Source organism: Zea mays, chromosome 1 (genome assembly GCF_902167145.1).
Source record: "Zea mays cultivar B73 chromosome 1, Zm-B73-REFERENCE-NAM-5.0, whole genome shotgun sequence".
In the NCBI taxonomy this organism is placed as follows: domain Eukaryota; kingdom Viridiplantae; phylum Streptophyta; class Magnoliopsida; order Poales; family Poaceae; genus Zea; species Zea mays.
Window position 1 is genome coordinate 230588782 of NC_050096.1, and position 17394 is coordinate 230606175.

Genomic DNA, 17394 nt, shown 5'->3' on the forward strand with positions numbered 1-17394 from the left:
AAAAATAGTAACGAATTAACGATGGGTCAACCGGCCGGTCGGCCAGGTCTACTACCATCTGTAAAGATCCTCATTCTGTTCTCCGAAAAATTAGGGCATTGCCCCAGCTGTGCATTCTGAGTCATGTACAATAAACCAGAAAACAGCAGTACACGTACATGCACATGAGACTTATACGGCGGTATATACTAGCACATGAAAATAACTCCTCTTTGTCGTTGCTACCATTCTCTAGAGACTGGTCTGCACACTCGACTTCTCATGGCATGGCATGGCATTGCAGAAGGGAGAGAAAAAAAAACGCCCCCACGGCCCCCGTCGTCTAGCTAGCTCCCTACTACCTAGGCACACTACAGCTGCGGCTGCCACTGTCCCTTCCTCATTGTTGAACAGAACTCCCCAAAACACCCCCGCCCTTCGCACGCTGTCTCGGTATCTCCTCTGCGCCTTCTCTCTCTCCATCTCCTCACCAACCAAGGCACTCTCGCCTCCCGTCTTCTCCCCCTCTTCTTCTCTCTCTAGTTGCCAAATCGGAGCGGCAGCAACGACAGATCCAATACATATAGGTTCCATTGCATCACACATCAGTCACTCCAAAACCATCAAATCACACGCCCATCAGATCACACAGGCAAAGAGGAGAGAGAGAGAGAGGAGGGTGGGTGAGGAGGAAGATGATGAGAGATATATCCTACTAAACTATCCATCCATCCATCAATCAGGTAGCCCGGCAGCAATCGCGTGCCGCCTTTCCACTCACGTACACCACCACCACCACCACCTCTCAGCACAGCAGTCGGCTCGGTTCGTTCGTTGCCGCGTCAAATCGGGGCAAGAAGCCAGCAGCTAGCCAGCCCCCTGTCGCAGTGTTGCTTCGCGTGCCCTGCTGTTGCTTGCACCGCGCACGTACGTACCTGGAGCAAGCTGCGGTCGATTGATCGACCGGTGGTTCGCTGTCGCCGCGGTCGGCATGTCGTCCTCGTCCTCGTCCTCCTCGGCCGCCACGGTGTTCCCGCCGTCCCCGCAGCTGCCGCCGCCTCTCCTGGTGGAGAACCTGCCGCCGCTGCATCAGCTTACGCCGCCGGTAGCCGCGGCGGCCGCGCCGGCCTCCGAGCAGCTCTGCTACGTGCACTGCCACTTCTGCGACACCGTCCTCGTCGTCCGTGATCGAATCCCTGCTCTCGATCTCTTTCCATATATGCACACACACACACACGGATACATGCAGATGCACGCCCGTGTTGTTTAAATCCCAAAGTTTTTACAAGCTCGAAGTTGTGTGTGGCTGGGCGGTGCAGGTGAGCGTGCCTACGAGCAGCCTGTTCAAGACGGTGACGGTACGATGCGGCCACTGCAGCAGCTTGCTCACCGTCAACATGAGGGGCCTCCTCTTCCCGGGCACGCCGGCGAACACAGCCGCGGCCGCCGCGGCCGCGCCGCCACCACCACCAGCTGCTGCTGTCACCAGTACTACCGCCACCATGACCACGGCGCCGCCGCCGCCGCCAGCCACCTCGGTCAACAACAACGGGCAGTTCCACTTCATCCCCCACTCGCTCGACCTCGCGCTGCCCATCCCTCCCCACCAATCCCTCCTGCTGGTAAGCGCGCGGCCGGCGGAGAGCCGGCTGGGACTGGGACTGGGAGCACGTCGTCGCCTGCTTCAAAGCTAGCTCGCTCTGATGTCATATATTAATTGCATGCCTAATCTCGTGCCCTCGCGCGCGGATGCAGGACGAGATATCCAGCGCCGCGAACCCGAGCCTGCAGTTGCTGGAGCAGCACGGCCTCGGCGGCATGATTACCAGCGGCAGGAACGCGGCCGCGCCGCACCCGCACCCGCCCCAGCCCCAGGCGCCTGCAGCGGGTAAAGGGGCCAAAGAGCCGTCGCCGCGCGCTAACTCCGCCATCAACAGACGTGAGTTCGAGATCACCAGTCACCACCTAATAGACTCCCATTATTCCATGCACGTCCTCGCCGAGTGTTAATTATTCGCTGTTCCTAGCTCATCTCGGATTGTCCAAGTTTTTGCTTGGTTTCGTTCGTGAGACCGATCGTACGATCAGCCTGAGCCTGGCCTTGAGGAAGCTAGCTATTCAGTTGAACTCATCTTCCAGCTCCGTCTCCGTGCATGCTCGCCCTGGCCGGCTGACCAGATCAGTGAGCTCACGTACAGATGGGCTAGCTAGCAGCTAGCGACACATGCGCCTAGCTCGGTGTTGTACATGTCGCATCAATAAGTGCGGCGCCCAGTCGCCCACACCGCTGGCTGGCTCGCTTTCAATCAACTGTCCGAGAGAGAGAGAGAGAGAGAGAGAGAGAGAGAGAGAGAGAGAGAGAGAGAGAGAGAGGCACACATCTTTGTTTCGTTCTCGAGCTATATTCCTACTGTGGTGAGCACGGGCGTGCAGCTCAGTGCGCCGAGCTCTCCATAGCTAGCGTACATATACATCATGCTATATGTGTGCTGCCGAGCAGCTAGTGAGGAACACATGCACGTACTGCTAGCTGGTCGTGTTTCGATTTTCATGCGCGCGGCATATATATATGACTGTGTGTGTCTAACATGTTTCTGTGTGCGTGCCTCGATCGTGTCTCTCTGTCTCTGCAGCTCCGGAGAAGAGGCAGCGCGTGCCGTCGGCGTACAACCGCTTCATCAAGTGAGTGCCAGTATATATATATAATATGCCACTGCATTTTCCATGCTGTGCGTTACAGTGTGTGTAAGAAGCCATGGCCGGTGTGCCCCCGGTGGTTCTCTCGTCGGTCGCGGCAATGCATGCCGCCTAGCTCGTTGGCAGCAGCGCCGGGCGGCCCCCCGGGCCTGGTCCGGGGTACAGGGGCAGTAAGAAACTTTTGCAGAAGAAGAGAGAGACCCTGATAGTTTTTGCTCTCGTTCAGTCGTTCTCTCCTCTTCTCTCTCTCACACACACAAACACACGCAGAATGGCAGGAGAGAGAGAGATAGACAGAGAGAAAGGGATGTATGAAAGATCTAGCAAGCAGTATTCTTCGTTACATGTATACAAGACATGGCAAATGATGCATCGGTGATGGCAAATCATGCCAGTGTCGTGTCGTCGCTGAGCTAGCTAGCTAGCTGCGTGCTGATCATATGCACCGATCTGACGTCTCCCTTTTCCTTTTCTTTTTTTCTGCTGGCTCTCCCTCGGGGGCCGGGTGGAATGCGACTGCAGGGACGAAATCCAACGCATCAAGGCTGGCAATCCCGACATCTCGCACAGGGAGGCCTTCAGCGCGGCGGCCAAGAACGTCAGTGGATCCCTCTCGCTCCTCCAGTTCTTCCTTACAATTTGTGGCGTGATCCACTCGCGCTCTACTAGGGTTTTTTTGTTCGTGCCTGTACTGTTCGTTTCGTTGCTAGGGTTTCCCGGTCTTTCAAAACCGCATGATATATAAGCTCCATGCGTTGTTGTTTTTTTTCCCTCCTTTCTGAATCCTTGTTTGTTGTGGTGGTCTCTGTTGTTGCTGCAGTGGGCGCACTTTCCACACATCCACTTTGGACTCATGCCAGATCACCAGGGGCCCAAGAAGACAAGCCTGCTACCTCAGGTGATGAATTATTCCGTCCAAACCTTGTCAATTATGTACTGCTATATTTCCTCCGCTCACAACTTTTTTTGTTTTCATTTGTTTAGGATAAGATTTTGGTCAAAACTAAAAAACTACAAATATAAATTCCTTTTTATATCTTTTTACTCCATGTATTCCAAATTATAGGCTATTATGGTTTTTCTACGTGCACAGCTTTAATTATATACATAGACATAATTGCATATCTATATATGTAGCAAAAGATTTGTGTGTATGAAAGGTAAAATAACTTATAGCTTACAATTTAAAATATATAGAGAGAGTAGTTTGGAGACATGCAATATATATGGGTAGATTTATACTAGCTCTAGGTCAAAATTTACAAGTCGCTTAGGACAACAATATGGTCTCCAAAATTATAACTTTGACCAATGTTTTTTGTTAAAATACAAATGGTCTCTTAACATATTTATACTTTTGTAAAAGTATGTTTTAAGATAAATCGGTGGATATGGCTATTAGGTTTCAAAACTAAATAACAACATAATTATTTGTAGTCAAAGTTTTACAAGTTTGACTCAAACCTTGTCCATAACAAATTATAATTTGGACCTGGAGAGAGCATGTGAAATACTTATCAACTCTTATTTTAGAGGATTTTTAATGATATTAGTGGTCATGCATATGCACCAAATTGTTACCCTTTTAGTTCAATAGCAACATTGAAAACTGAAAACAACTACAAATTAAATGGATTTGTTAATGTGGCCGGAATTTTCCTTGCAAAAACAAGAGGTGAGGTTGAGGGTGATCCCTAATACTTCTATAGAAGATAAGATGGATCTTTCTGCTAAAATGTTTTTACCGTTCTTGGTTGTGACATTTTTTTGAAGTGATTCTTGGTTGTGACATTGACAGATATTTTATGCAAGTTTATGTTTCCACAACAATTTGTATTAATGAATTGAATATATTATGGAAATATTTATAATAAAGTACATGTAGTTTTTTATGTTAATCTGCATGATTATATATTAATATAATGTAGCTCAAAATTTCTCTGCTGTTTTTGTAACTAGAAAGAAAATTAGGGGGGTCTTAATAAACCATCCATCAATACAAAATCTTGTACATAAAGTTTTCATAAATTTATCAGCTCAAAGGACTAGGATGTGCATGGGTAATTATATGGTTCAAATTTAGGGTGACCTCCTAGATACCAAACAAGTAAATCTCTGCCTATTAGATTAGCATTGGAAATTATATGGAATTCTGCTTTTGTTCCACCAGTACATCGAGAGAAAAATGAGATAGGCAAGAAAAAAAAACATTTTTCATGCATATAGCTAGCCACTATATATATGGTACTGGTACATGCCAGATTGCACATACATTTCTTGTATGACTCTCGTATATAAGGACAATATAGGAGTAGTTAGCTCAAATAAAAGAATGCATGATATCATGAATAAAAATATTTACTACTAGCTAGTAAGCACGTTTAAGCATTACCACCATGCGCGCGCGCCCAGCAAATCACACGGTTAGAACGATTTAATTAAGCTAAACCATTTTTTTTCTGTGCTTTTGGCTTTAACAGGATCACCAGAGAAGCGACGGCGGCGGGCTACTAAAGGAAGGGCTGTACGCTGCGGCAGCCAACATGGGGGTTGCTCCATACTAATATTAGAGTAGCAAAGCTGCTACGTACTGTTAGGGCTCTATGGACTACTACGAAGCTATGGACGTGTTTGGTAGGCTGCATATGGGCCGGCCAGGCTGGTAAGATACAGCGTACGCTTGTTTGGTTGCTTGTCTCTGTATCTGGTGGGCTGAGGGGCGGTGTTTGGTTGCCTGTATGTCTGTGCTCACCTGCACTGCGGGATGCAACATCTCGCTGTGAGCCAGGCTGTGGAGAAACGAGTTTCATTTCTGTATCTCGGGAGCCAGGCCCTGGCTAGCCTGTTTGGAGCGGGCAGGCTCCACTGCGAAACGAACCAAACACGCCCTATATGTATCTAGCTAGCTAGGGCTGTTACGTTAAGTTAGACAAGGCCGGGCTTAGCGTGACCTCATAAATTGGCTTGTTAAACGTTGCAGTCACGTACGTATCCGCTATACTAGCTGTGTAAACGACATGCATGGTCGATCGATGGAGCTTGTTAAACCTTGCATGTTTGTCGATCGGTCCCCCGGCCCCGTCCTTCTCTTTTCTTTACCCTCTGCTCAGCTGCTGCTAGTGCACTGCTCCTACACTGCTGCATGCTGCTTATTACTGTGCTATCAGTCTAGCTAGCACGTACCAGGCCAGCAGGCTATCGCCGGTCGTTTATCTTTTTATCCCTGCTAGCTTGCTAGCTCTTTACTTGTGCGTCTTTTTCTCCTCTTCTTTTATTCTTTTGTCTCTTGGTTCGTCGCCCCCGGCCCCCTGTCGAGTAAAGGGAAGCCAGGACAGCCACGGGCTCGCACCGTACGTCTGGAGGTCCTCCCCTGCTGCCCAAAAGACCGCCGGCCGGTCTTTGGCTCTTTGCCCCCCTCCCCCTGTTTGCTTGCTTGCAGCTGCAGTGCAGGAGGTCGTAGACGCTGGAATTCAAACGCGCACACCTGCATCCCTCTGTTCTCGCAAGAGCTAGCCGCATGCATATGCAGTGAAGTGAAGCCTCGACCCAGTTGGGTTCCACTTCCACAGCAGTGGGGTATTGTTTAGTTTGCATCGACGATCGATCACCGCTACACCACTTGCTCTTTTGCAAGCTCTCTCTGTGTTTTCTTGCGACGGCAGAGGGCGCACGCGCACTTGTGCACGTACGTACGGCATTACACGGGCTGGCCGGATACATACATCCTGCTGATACGATGAGAGACCTTCCGAGCCCGGCCATGCATGGTTAGTTTTTTTTCTGTACAAGTACACGTACGGTTCTACAGCATGAAATAAATCAAATAATCGTAGCCGCTGTGCAAATATAGGGCCTGCGAGCGCGGTGTCCGTTTCCAATCCGCGCGGCACTCACAATGAAGCGATGGGACCGTCGTTAAAGTTGGCGCCCAAAGCGGAGGCAGCAGGCGTTTTCTTCCAGTCCCCTGCTGTGCGTGCCGCTAGCTTTTTTTGGGCCCGCGCCGGCGCCGCCGTTACGGGGCACGAGGGCAAACAGGTCCACAGGGGAAAGGCCGGGGCGTGGCCTCGTTTGGAGGGAGGTGTTTGGAACTATTTCACACTCTATGTTTTGCTACTTCGCTTCATTTTCTGTTTGCTAAACAGTCTAAACTTCAGCAACTCTCTCTAAAAAGAGTTAGAGTGAACTCCGCCATTTCAGTGGAGCAGGAAAAGAGGAGTAATCATGTACTAATTAGATCACTTAATAGACTCGTCTCACCCTATGTAACTAGTTTTGTAATTATGCTATATATATTCAGTACCTCTAGCTAGTATTCAATCGTCCGGGCTAAAATTTAGTCCAACTGAAGCATGCGTAGACCGCGCTCGGCAGGTTCATCCAGTAAGTCCAATCCAACTGACAACCGACACGGCCTCGCGAAGCCTGCAGCTCCACTCGAACATCCATGACATGATCGGGGACGCGCTACGGAGCCGTAGTTGGGTTTGGACGGGCCTGTCGGCTCCAACGGGCGTCCAACACTATTGCAATGGGGTCCAGGTTACCATTAGCCCACATTTTGAGATGGGCTTAAAAATTATTACGGATGAAAGGGATGTTGTGGCCCAACTGGCTGGCTGTTGTGTCGATCCGACCATCGGTTTTCACTCGGTGCTGGTCTGCTGGAGCAGCAGGAGTCCAGGACAGTGAGAGGAAGAAGTAAAACAACAGCCCATTTTGGCAGCCAGCAGCAGCACAGCACAGCACCGCACCGCAGCAGTGGGTCAATGACTTCAATCCAGATCTACTCCTGCAGCTCCCAAGCTAGGACGAGGCGGATCCGGTGCGTTTCCACAGCACGAGAGGCGCAGGTACTGAGAGGTACATGTACATGTACATGCCAGTAGGATTCGAGCAGGCAAGTAGCACTAGTAGCTTCCGATCCGGAGCCCGTCAAGGCTGCGACCAGACCAGAGACCACCGAAATATGCTCGCCTCCGGCGGCAGGAAGGCACGGGAGTAAAGCCAACTCAAGGAATAACTAACGGGTGCCGCGCTGTAAGCCGCGAAGCGAGCACGACAGGAATCCGCGAGGTCAGGAGTCAAAAACCCAAAACCAAAAGGGCAGGCAGAGCATCAGGGTGCGCAGAGCCCGGCTGCTGGACTAGAGCCCAAGCAACGAACATGCCACGCGCTGTGCCTGTGCCTTGACCTCAGAGCACTCTACAGAGCCAGCTGTGCCTCCTGTAAGTCCTAATCATGGCTAAAGTCTAAAGACACAGGCCCTCGTTCCAAGGCTGACAATCCGGACGCTTCGGTTCTTGTTTAACATTCTGAATGTTCACAACTTCACAGCCTCACACAGGTTGCTGCTGGTCTACTGCGTCTGCGTGCGTAGGTGACGAGATGCAGTTTACTAGTGATTAGTAGTGAGGATGGTAGCCCCAGCCCGGACAGCTGTCCGGAGCCAAGGATGGATGGACGGGGTCTTGGGTGCCACCGGGAATCAATGCCCTGTAGCTGCACGAGTACGGAAACCTTTTTTCAATGGAAAGAGGAGGAGCGCCGAGGAAAATTATTAGATCCGAGGACGTCGATGATTGTATCTACGTACGCGAGTCCACGACGGAATCGGAATTAGGCGACTAGCTTTCTTGGGACAACGGACGGAAGATACGGGTGACACCGTGACAGGAGAGAAGAATCCAGAATCCTTTCTCCAAACGGGACGAAGAAAAGTGTGTTACCTGCTGAACCCAGCCCCTTTCTGGAGCTCAACAAGGCGCTAAGCATGTCTTCCGGACAGAAGGCATGTGTGCCACGCTGCCTACCTGATCGACTGGCCTCTCGATCCAGGATGATTTTGCAGCCATTTAGCATGTCATGGAAAGAACACTCTGACGTAACGGACTAAACGGTAGTTGCATATCGCGCAGCAGACGGGGTCAGCAGTATTGAATGCCGAACGTGCTTATATGCTGCTGCAGTTCTGAATCGACCGGACGACAGGAAAAGGATCTGGGGGAGGAGAACTATGGCAAGGTAGCACTCATTAATCAGTAGGACAATGCATTAGCTGGTTTTCTTCTAAATATATAAGAGGCCCGCGAGCACGTACTCCCTCATAAATATACATTTACAGATGGAATCGACCTACACACAAATAATTAAGTTACCCAAGATCAGATGGTAATAACCCTTCGACTCTGTTAGAACACAAAGCTCTCTTCACCCGTTGACCTTTGTACAGCCCACAAAAAAAACAAAACTAAATCAAAAGATAAATAGCTTTCTTTATACTCATCATCGAGCAGCGACTTCGATCCTGCAGGTTATTTCCACGCACTGTTCTTGATCGCCTTTACATAACCTCCTTTTTCTTTGGGAATGTACAGTTTCCTTTCTTTGCCTGTATAGTTTCCACTCCAGCTCAAACCGAATCTGTAATGTCTTCTTCCCTCTTCCCGTGATCCAGATACACCGTACACTGGATCACTGTCCCTCCGAGCCGGAAGCCCGGCACCACCGTGAACCCGACCTTCGGCCGCACCGGCTTCCCGGGCTCCTTGCTCCCCGCAAAACACTTCTTCGACCGGACAATGTTCTCCATGTACACCGTCGAGAACTCTGCGCCCCGGCCGACCTGGAATATGCCGACTGCGGGGTCGTATGCCCAGGCTAACCTGTGGAGTGTCCAGATCGAGCTTGCCATTGCGACGAACAGCTCGTAGAGTGGGCCGGCCACGCTCACCACCGGCAGTGTCCCGCACTCTGAGTTCCCGAACAGTGAGGACTCGATGCCTGGATGGATCAGCTGTCTGTACTTGCGGTCGCAGAATCGGGCAAAGTCACAGTCCGGGCTAGAATTCATCAGCTCCATGGGATCTGCATCTGAGTGCTCGATGAATTGCTGCAGTGACTCGTTCCTGCGGGCTGCCAGCTGGGTTCCTCCAAGCTCCGTGGTGTCGGCTGTGGCGCCGAACTGGTAGGAGTCGAAGCCGTCGAACATGGAGAGGCAGACGCGGGAGAGGAGCGCGTAGCGGCAGTGGCCGGACTTGGAGTAGGCGACGCCAGGGTAAGCGGCCTCTGCGGCCGCGGCCAGGTCCCACCCAGCGCACCGCAGGACCTCGGCAAGCGCGCGGGCGAACCGGTGCGCGACGCGGAGCGCCTCGCGTAGGACGGAGTCGAAGACGCCCGCGGACAGCATCGCGCCGACGGCGTCCCCGCCCGGCGGAGGCGCGAGCGCGCGGTCGAGGCGGCCCGCGAGCCGCGCGTTGGCGTCGTCGAGCGCCTCGAGGTCCAGCCGCAGCGCGGCGGCCGCGGCGTCCTTGGCGTCGAGCGCGGCCTGTAGGCGGTTCACCACGGCGTCGAACGACCGCAGCAGTGCCTGGTTCTCGCGCACCTGGGCCTCGAGGTGCGCCGTGAGGGCCCCGCCACCGTCCGTCACGGGCGGGCCCACCGGCCCGCTCCTCGCGATCCGCTTGAGCTCCGACAGCCTCCGGAGGTGCGACACAGCGGCGGCGTCCGCGGCCGCCGCCGCATCCGGCAGGAACGGCGCGTGGGCGGCCTGCAGGTGCAGGTACGCCGCCTGGAACGACGAGGCCGTCGCAAGCGCCGCGGCGACGGCGGCCTCCTGCCCGGACGCCGCCTTCCCCTCCCCATCCGCGCTAGGGTTAGGGTTCGGCGGGTCGGGCTTCAGCACGACCACCCGCTGCCAGGCAAGGACCCCATCCGCCCCCGGCGCCGGAGAGCGCGCTAACCGGTCGGCGTCCTCGTCTTCGTCCTCCTCGGCGAAGAACTCGATGGTCTTGGTCTTGAACGCGAGCGCGAACTTGTGGAGCATGGCTACGCCCGCCGCCGCGCGCTCGGCGCGCTCTTTGTCTCCGCCGCCGAGCGGGGCGGGTTGTCGGCGACGCGAATTGCGGGAGTGCAGAGGTGGGGGATGGAGGTGAGTGGTGGGTGTGGGTGGTTCGGGGCGGTGGGACGGCGAGGAGTTGGGGGCGGTGGAGGGAGAACGCGAGCGAGGAGTGCGGGATCTGGGAAGGAGAGCTGGAGGCACGAGCGCACTTGAGCAAAAGAAGCAAGGCTGTCTGCGACCGTTCGGTACGAATTGGGGAAAAGGATACTTCTACGCTTCCGTGATGGAGGTTTCTGTTTTGACGCACAGATGAACACACAAGAACATCTCATATTGGAGTCTCAAGTATAGAACGTTTGCAAAATTGGCAGCTCTACTGTCTAGTTTGGAAACACTATTTTCCAAAGCATGTGCTTTGAAATTGGTGTTTCCAAATTAACCCTTATAGGAGACAAAAGCCAACAGTTTCACGTGAGTTGTTAAGCTATCTTTAACTGTCTATCTTTATAATCATATTCAAACTCTATTTTATGAATAATACAATTTACAGTATAAAATAATATTTTAGGTAAACAGTAAACTGCTGGACACGATATTAAAATAACCACACAGGATAAGTATATAGTTTAAATTAATTTAGTCGTGGACCATCAAAGCCACAAGGGCCACAAGGTGGAACCGTAAAGTCGTCCAGATGGTCCTCGACACTTACCAATCCAAAAAACAACATCTATCTTTGAACATGTCGATACGGCAAGAATTGGTCTACTACACCGTTCAATCATGCGAACATCGAATTCAGATTAAACTTCTAAAAAAAACTCATCCACTGGACTCGTGTGGAACTGGAACCTGACTCCGGAGGTGAAATCAAAAAATAAAAACTCTCCTCACTGCCATAGTAAGCTAACAGGTTCGTTGACTTTGACTACCCCGAGCTCTTTCTCAAAAGGCGATCTGCCCCCTCATTGGATTGAGCTGTAGTAGTAGGCCTGTAGCGGAGCAGGCCAGAGGCATCATCAACCCACGCATTGGCCTTGACCATGGCCAGGGCGGCAGTTCACCTAACTGCCTATCTGGCGCTCTGGCCCCCAGGTGTCAGGCTCTACCAGTTAGTACACGCTTGGAGCAGCGGCTGGCTTGGCTTGGGCGTTCTGTTCGTCTCCTTTGCCTGGTCCGATGCGGGTGGCTTTGTTCCGTTGCGCTCGTGAGCATTCAACTGTCACGGGCGAGGGATTCAGGCTGGTGGCCTGCGTTGCTCTTGCTAGTCCACGATGAAAGCGACTCACAGAGAGGCTTACCAGTTACCAGCCACAGTTTTTGGGGCCCCCCTTTGGTGATCTTGGATCCTAGCTTCCTTGTCTGTATGGGCCACGCACTAGGAAGTGAAGCGGACCTAGCTTGCTGCTACTTTAGAGTACCTCAGTAGAGCTAGAGACTGGGGACAAAAATATATACACACCCCTGTCTTCTACAGTAGTACAGGAATTGCATGATTAGTGTGTTATCCGTGATCTCGATGAATAATAAGAAGCGTCGAAGCTGAGCCACCACTGGTGATGAAAAGATTATTCGCTCAAACTGTCTTGGTCTGCGAGATTGAGAGCACACTTTCGCCTCGAAATCCCATGCAAAAAAAGTTCTCTTGATTCTCGAAGATCTATTAGTGCAAGATGACACCGGCAATAGTTGGCACATCCTTCTCAGCAGCGGTGCAAGCCGAGAGGATTCTTTTGTCCCCCTCTGCAAAAGCGCAAATGGGCAGCGCACTCCTCTCTATCTGCTGCCGTAGATCCCCATCCTGTCGCCCCAGAATCCCCGCCCCTACCGCGTGGCTGCATAGTGCATACACCGGAAACTTATACCTTATAGAGCGCCGGCCGAAGCCACGAGCCCATGGATACGCCGAAGTGGCGAGCGGTTGGCATCATCGCACTCCACACCTGTGAAATCAATCATTGTTTGGTAGTGGTAGATCAGATATATGCACTGCTTGCTTTCCTTTCTGTGTGCTGTGCGGCTGTGACTCTGTGCCTTGTGTTGTGTTTGCTTATGACTTTTTTTTGGGTACTTGGTGTGGGTTGCTTTAGTAAGTTAATCTAGTGTTCTCAGTGACGGGCATAATTAAAGGCGAGGGGGACGAGCCGTTGCAGATTGGCAGTGGCTGGGAGACTCTGGAGTCTGGATAGAAAAACCTAACCCTTTGACCTGGAGATGTATTGTTTAAGCCAGACCTGCAGATTGCAGCATAAAAGGTGTCTTTTAATGCTTGTTTAAGAGTAAGAGTAATGGAGTGGATTAAGTGAGCTAGAATTTCTCACTATTTAAAATAGTAATGGATTCTAGCTCTCTCAATCATTTTCATTATGCTTGCTCTCAAACAAATCCTTATAGGAACTTTTTTAATTTCGTGAGACAAGTTCAATAGCATTGTTCAGCCTTCTCCCTTTTTATCAGTTAGAAAAAACGACCTATTCTTTACTACTAGAGAGAGGGTAAAATTGAACAGTTGATAGAGGCTCAGATTTAGAAACGTCTTATTCATTACCACTAGAGATTGACAAAATTGTTTGGCCCATGTTTTCTGCCCCTGGCAACTATGGTGAGATACCCCAATTCTGATGATAAAAAGAAAAGGAATAGCCAAATTTATATGGATACAGAACACCTCAGTCACCGCTGGGCTGATAGAATTTTTTTTGCTAGTTCAGTAATACTGCTTAATTTTTATCTCCCGGTTGGCGAAGCTAGAGCAAACTTGACATGATTACCTTATGAGTACATAGACACTGCGTGATGGAGGTGCATATTGTTGAGCGCCGTATTGAGCGGCCGGACGGTCCGGCCCTGAGGCCGGACGGTCCGCGGTCCGGACAGTCCGCGCCTGTGGGCCGGACGGTCCGCGCATGCGCAGAGCAGTTTAGGGTTCCGAGTTTTGTGCTATGTTTGTTGGCTAGATTTGCGGAATTAACACGGAATCCAGTCGTGTAAAGGGTCCAGCCCCCCTCCTCTATATAAAGAGAGGTCTACGGCCGATTTGTAATCATCAACAATCGAATCAATACAACTTTTATTCGCATTTTATCCTACGAGTAGTTCTAGTCTAGTTTAGGTTTAGCCTCTCGATCCCTAAATTCTCCGCCTCTCTTCGACTCTACGCTGATTAGAGGAGTCTAGGTCGGCCGGCCCGAGCCTAGACGAATCCTAGGATCTCTCCTCCCCGACGGGGTCCCTCCCGGGAGCGAGATCCAGGCGCCGTCGGCGATTTCCGCCGCCTCTGCGTACGCGCGGACCGTCCGGCCCCTAGGGTGCGGACCGTCCGGCCGTCAGGCAGAGAAGCCTCAGCTGCGCACCAGGCCGCGGACCGTCCGGCCCCTGGCCGCGGACAGTCCGCCCCTGCGCAGAGAATACCACCACGCCTCGCACCAGGCCGCGGACCGTCCGGCCCTGCGCGCGGACCGTCCGCCCCTGTGCAGAGGGCACCGCCGCCGGTTCTTCTTGAGTATTTGGCGCTCCGAAAAGGCGTCAACATACTTTTTGGCGACTCCGCTGGGGAAGACAAATATAGACGCATCAAATCGGCCCTCAATGGCCGGTTCAAGAGATAGCTCTGATATTTCCCTAAGCAACATCATAAAGCCGACTTGGGAGACCTTGCCGGCTGACGAACAGCTCCAATTCGAGGAGCACAAGGAGCGTATGATCCAGGAGGCAAAAGCAAAATTCTTGGCCGACTTCAAAGTGGACAGGAACAACAAGGTCGTCCGACATCGGGCGACGGATCCGGCTTCGCTCCAACCCACACCAAATATCCCCAATGTAAGTAATACCAACGAGTTACAATCTCTTAGAAATTATGTAGAAGAGCAACGTGAGCAAATGCAGAACATCATAGGGGGTATGCAAAGCGATTTTAAGAGACTAGTACGTGCATTTGATAAATCGAATATCGCAAATTTTCCTTCGCACGAGGTTGAGTTAGGGGGTAACACGCGTAATACATCGGCTACAGGTTGTCACGACCAGTCACAACCCCTGTATGGGATGCCGATGGACACATACCCTGAGCAACCGCAAATCGGCAGTAAATCAGCCGATCTGCACATGCCCGGACCGTCCGCACGTGAGCGCGGACCGTCCGGGCCAGCAACAGTCGGGCCTATTTTTAATGAGTTACCTAGATATGCGCCCGAGCCACCACACACGGCACAGAACCCAAACTACCCAGTCGGACGGTCCGCATACAACGACGGACGGTCCGCATATAACCACGGACGGTCCGGGTACGTATCCGGACAGTCCGCGCATGAGTCTTTTGAGGAGGATTATTACATGAATCCTCGCCCGTCCCAGCAACACTTCCCATCACACTATGCAATGCACCAGCCCATTAATGCAGGATCCAAAGCCCAGGAAAACTTTCCGGCCCCACCTAAAAGGCCGGAAAGAAACGATCAAACATATGAGCCATATAGAGCAAATGGAAATGCACCACGTAACTCAAACCAATGTGGGGAAAGATAACATGCTAATATCCAGCCAACCCCACCTATGTTTGACCAGAGAGTCGGTGGTCTCGCACCGGCTGCCATTGATATAGTAAGGGAAGAAATAGCCGGGGCGTTCCGAGATAAGCTCGGAGTAAGCATGGTCCCTGGGGGGCAATCATATCGGAAACCTTATGACAACCGATTTGATCACCACCCATACCCACAGGGAACCAGGATACCCGAATTCACAAAATTTTCGGGTGATCAAGGAAAGAACACACGTGAACACATAGGCCAATTTTTAGCACAATTAGGAGAGTTGGCCGACACAGAGGCATTTCGCGTACGTTTATTTTCATTATCTTTAACAGGAACTGCGTTTGCATGGTACGCCACTTTACCTCCTAATTCCATTTCATCATGGGGGGATTTAGAACAAAAATTTCATGATCATTTTTTCTCCGGTGACTATGAGTTGGATTTGGTAGATTTAGCGTCGTTGCGACAGACAAAAGATGAATCGGTTAATGATTACATCCGGAGATTCCGAGATACAAGAAACCGATGCTTTCAAATTCATTTAGCAGAGAAACAGCTAGTAGGATTAGCTTTTAATGGTCTGCGATATTATTTAAAAGAAAGATTAGAAGGCATCCAATTCTTTACACTAGCACAATTACACCAGAGAGCTTTGGCTTGTGAAAGCCAAAGCAAAGAAACTACTAAAACAATTCGTCACAACGTACATGTAGTAGAATGCGACCAAAGTAGCTCAGAAGACGAATCAGCAGAGGTGTATGCTGCTGAAATGGTTTGGCCAAAGCAGGCCAAATCTTCGGCTTGTGCCTCCTTACAGCAGGTTCAAAAGAAACGGCAAGAGGAGGTTAAGTTTACGTTTAATGTTGGTAAGTGTGATAGAATATTTGACGAATTACTCAAAAATGGTAATATTAAAATAAATCACACTGTTCCATCCGCCGACGAGCTAAAACGTCGTGCGTACTGCAAGTGGCATAACTCATTTTCTCATGCCACTAATGATTGTAATGTATTTCGGCGACAGATTCAATCGGCCATTAACGAAGGACGATTGAAATTTCAGGAAATGCAGGTGGATACAGAGCCCTTTCCGATGAACATGATTGACTTCGAAGGCAAGAAAGTCCTGAGTCGGCCAAATACAGCTGATAAAGGCAAAGGCAAGGAAACAATCATCGGCAATGCTAAAAAGGCCGATGGGGATTGTAAAGCTTCTTGCAGGAAAGTGGTGGCCGAGAAGACTCCTGATGGAGGGGAGACCCTGAAGGTGACCATCACAGCCTCTAGCATTGGGGGGCAAGCACAGACGGGAAGACAGTTGCAGGAACCCATGCTGCGCATCACGGACAGTCCGCCGTCTCGACGCGGACGGTCCGACGCTTCCTCGGACGGTCCGGACGACTCTGGCGGACGGTCCGGCCATGCTCAGGACTCGCAGCGACCACGTACCTTCAAACCACGACGACCAGAGATAGGTACGTGGAAAACAAATACATTTAAAGCAGCCGGTCGGCTGATCAAGCCTGGCCCGACTTTCGATCAATTGTTGTCTAAATATGTGAAAAAGAAGGCCGGCCCCAGTGACCGGCCACCGAAGCGACCCCGCTCACCCATTCATGAGCAACGTCAGGTCAGGCCGATTGGACCACTTCACCAATCGGAAGAAATGAAAGGTCCTATTGTACAATTGAGACCTAACATGCCGACATGGACCCCTCCACCCCCTTATCCATCTATGCCATATCCATACACATACTTACCTCCACCATATGTCCCAAATCAAATGTGGGGCATGCCACCATATCCATTTGGGATGCCACAGTACCCCGCCTGGAGGGCACCCCAAACATCCGTTTTTGATAGGTTGGCGCCGCCAGTGCAAGACCGATTGAGCGCTGCTGAATCTGGTCATCAGGCACAGGCCCAACAAGATTGCCGGACTACTCGGCCTCCTAGGCCGACCAATCCGGCAGGGGGGCATATGCCTGCAACAAAAAAGGACATCATCAAAATAGGCACTGCAGATGTTGTCATACAAGAAGATAATAAAGGGCCGATGATTTTCGGTGAATCGGCCAACACAACCGAAAAGGATACGGCTACCATCAAAACAGTCGATCCAAAATACTCCATGCCTCGATGGTGCCCAGCGGGATTGACACGATCCCAAAAGAGAAAATTACAGCGCCTAAGAGCAAAGGAGAGCCAGGAGAAGGAGGCGGAAAAGACATTTAATGACACACATCCACTATACCCGCCACCGCAAAAGAAATGGAGACCGAAGGCTGTTGAGAAAAAACAAACGGCCACAGAAATAGAAAGTCAATCTGCACCAGGCGCGGACCGTCCGGC

General features: G+C 51.2%; 2 protein-coding genes across 2 annotated transcripts; one reads left to right on the forward strand and one right to left on the reverse strand.

Annotated features, from left to right (window-relative positions):
* Positions 1-511: 511 nt before the first annotated feature.
* On the forward strand, positions 512-5369 carry LOC542744 (yabby homolog10). Its single transcript, NM_001112253.1, has 7 exons — positions 512-1159; positions 1299-1601; positions 1735-1918; positions 2613-2661; positions 3199-3274; positions 3497-3574; positions 5157-5369. The coding sequence occupies exons 1-7, from the start codon at positions 971-973 to the stop codon at positions 5238-5240; spliced, it is 963 nt and encodes a 320-aa protein (NP_001105723.1). The 5' UTR covers positions 512-970; the 3' UTR covers positions 5241-5369.
* Positions 5370-8770: 3401 nt separating this feature from the next.
* On the reverse strand, positions 8771-10694 carry LOC100275180 (putative domain of unknown function (DUF641) containing family protein). Its single transcript, NM_001149330.1, has one exon. It carries the CDS (start codon positions 10496-10498, stop codon positions 9086-9088), a length of 1413 nt encoding a protein of 470 aa, NP_001142802.1. The 5' UTR covers positions 10499-10694; the 3' UTR covers positions 8771-9085.
* Between the last annotated feature and the right edge of the window lie 6700 nt (positions 10695-17394).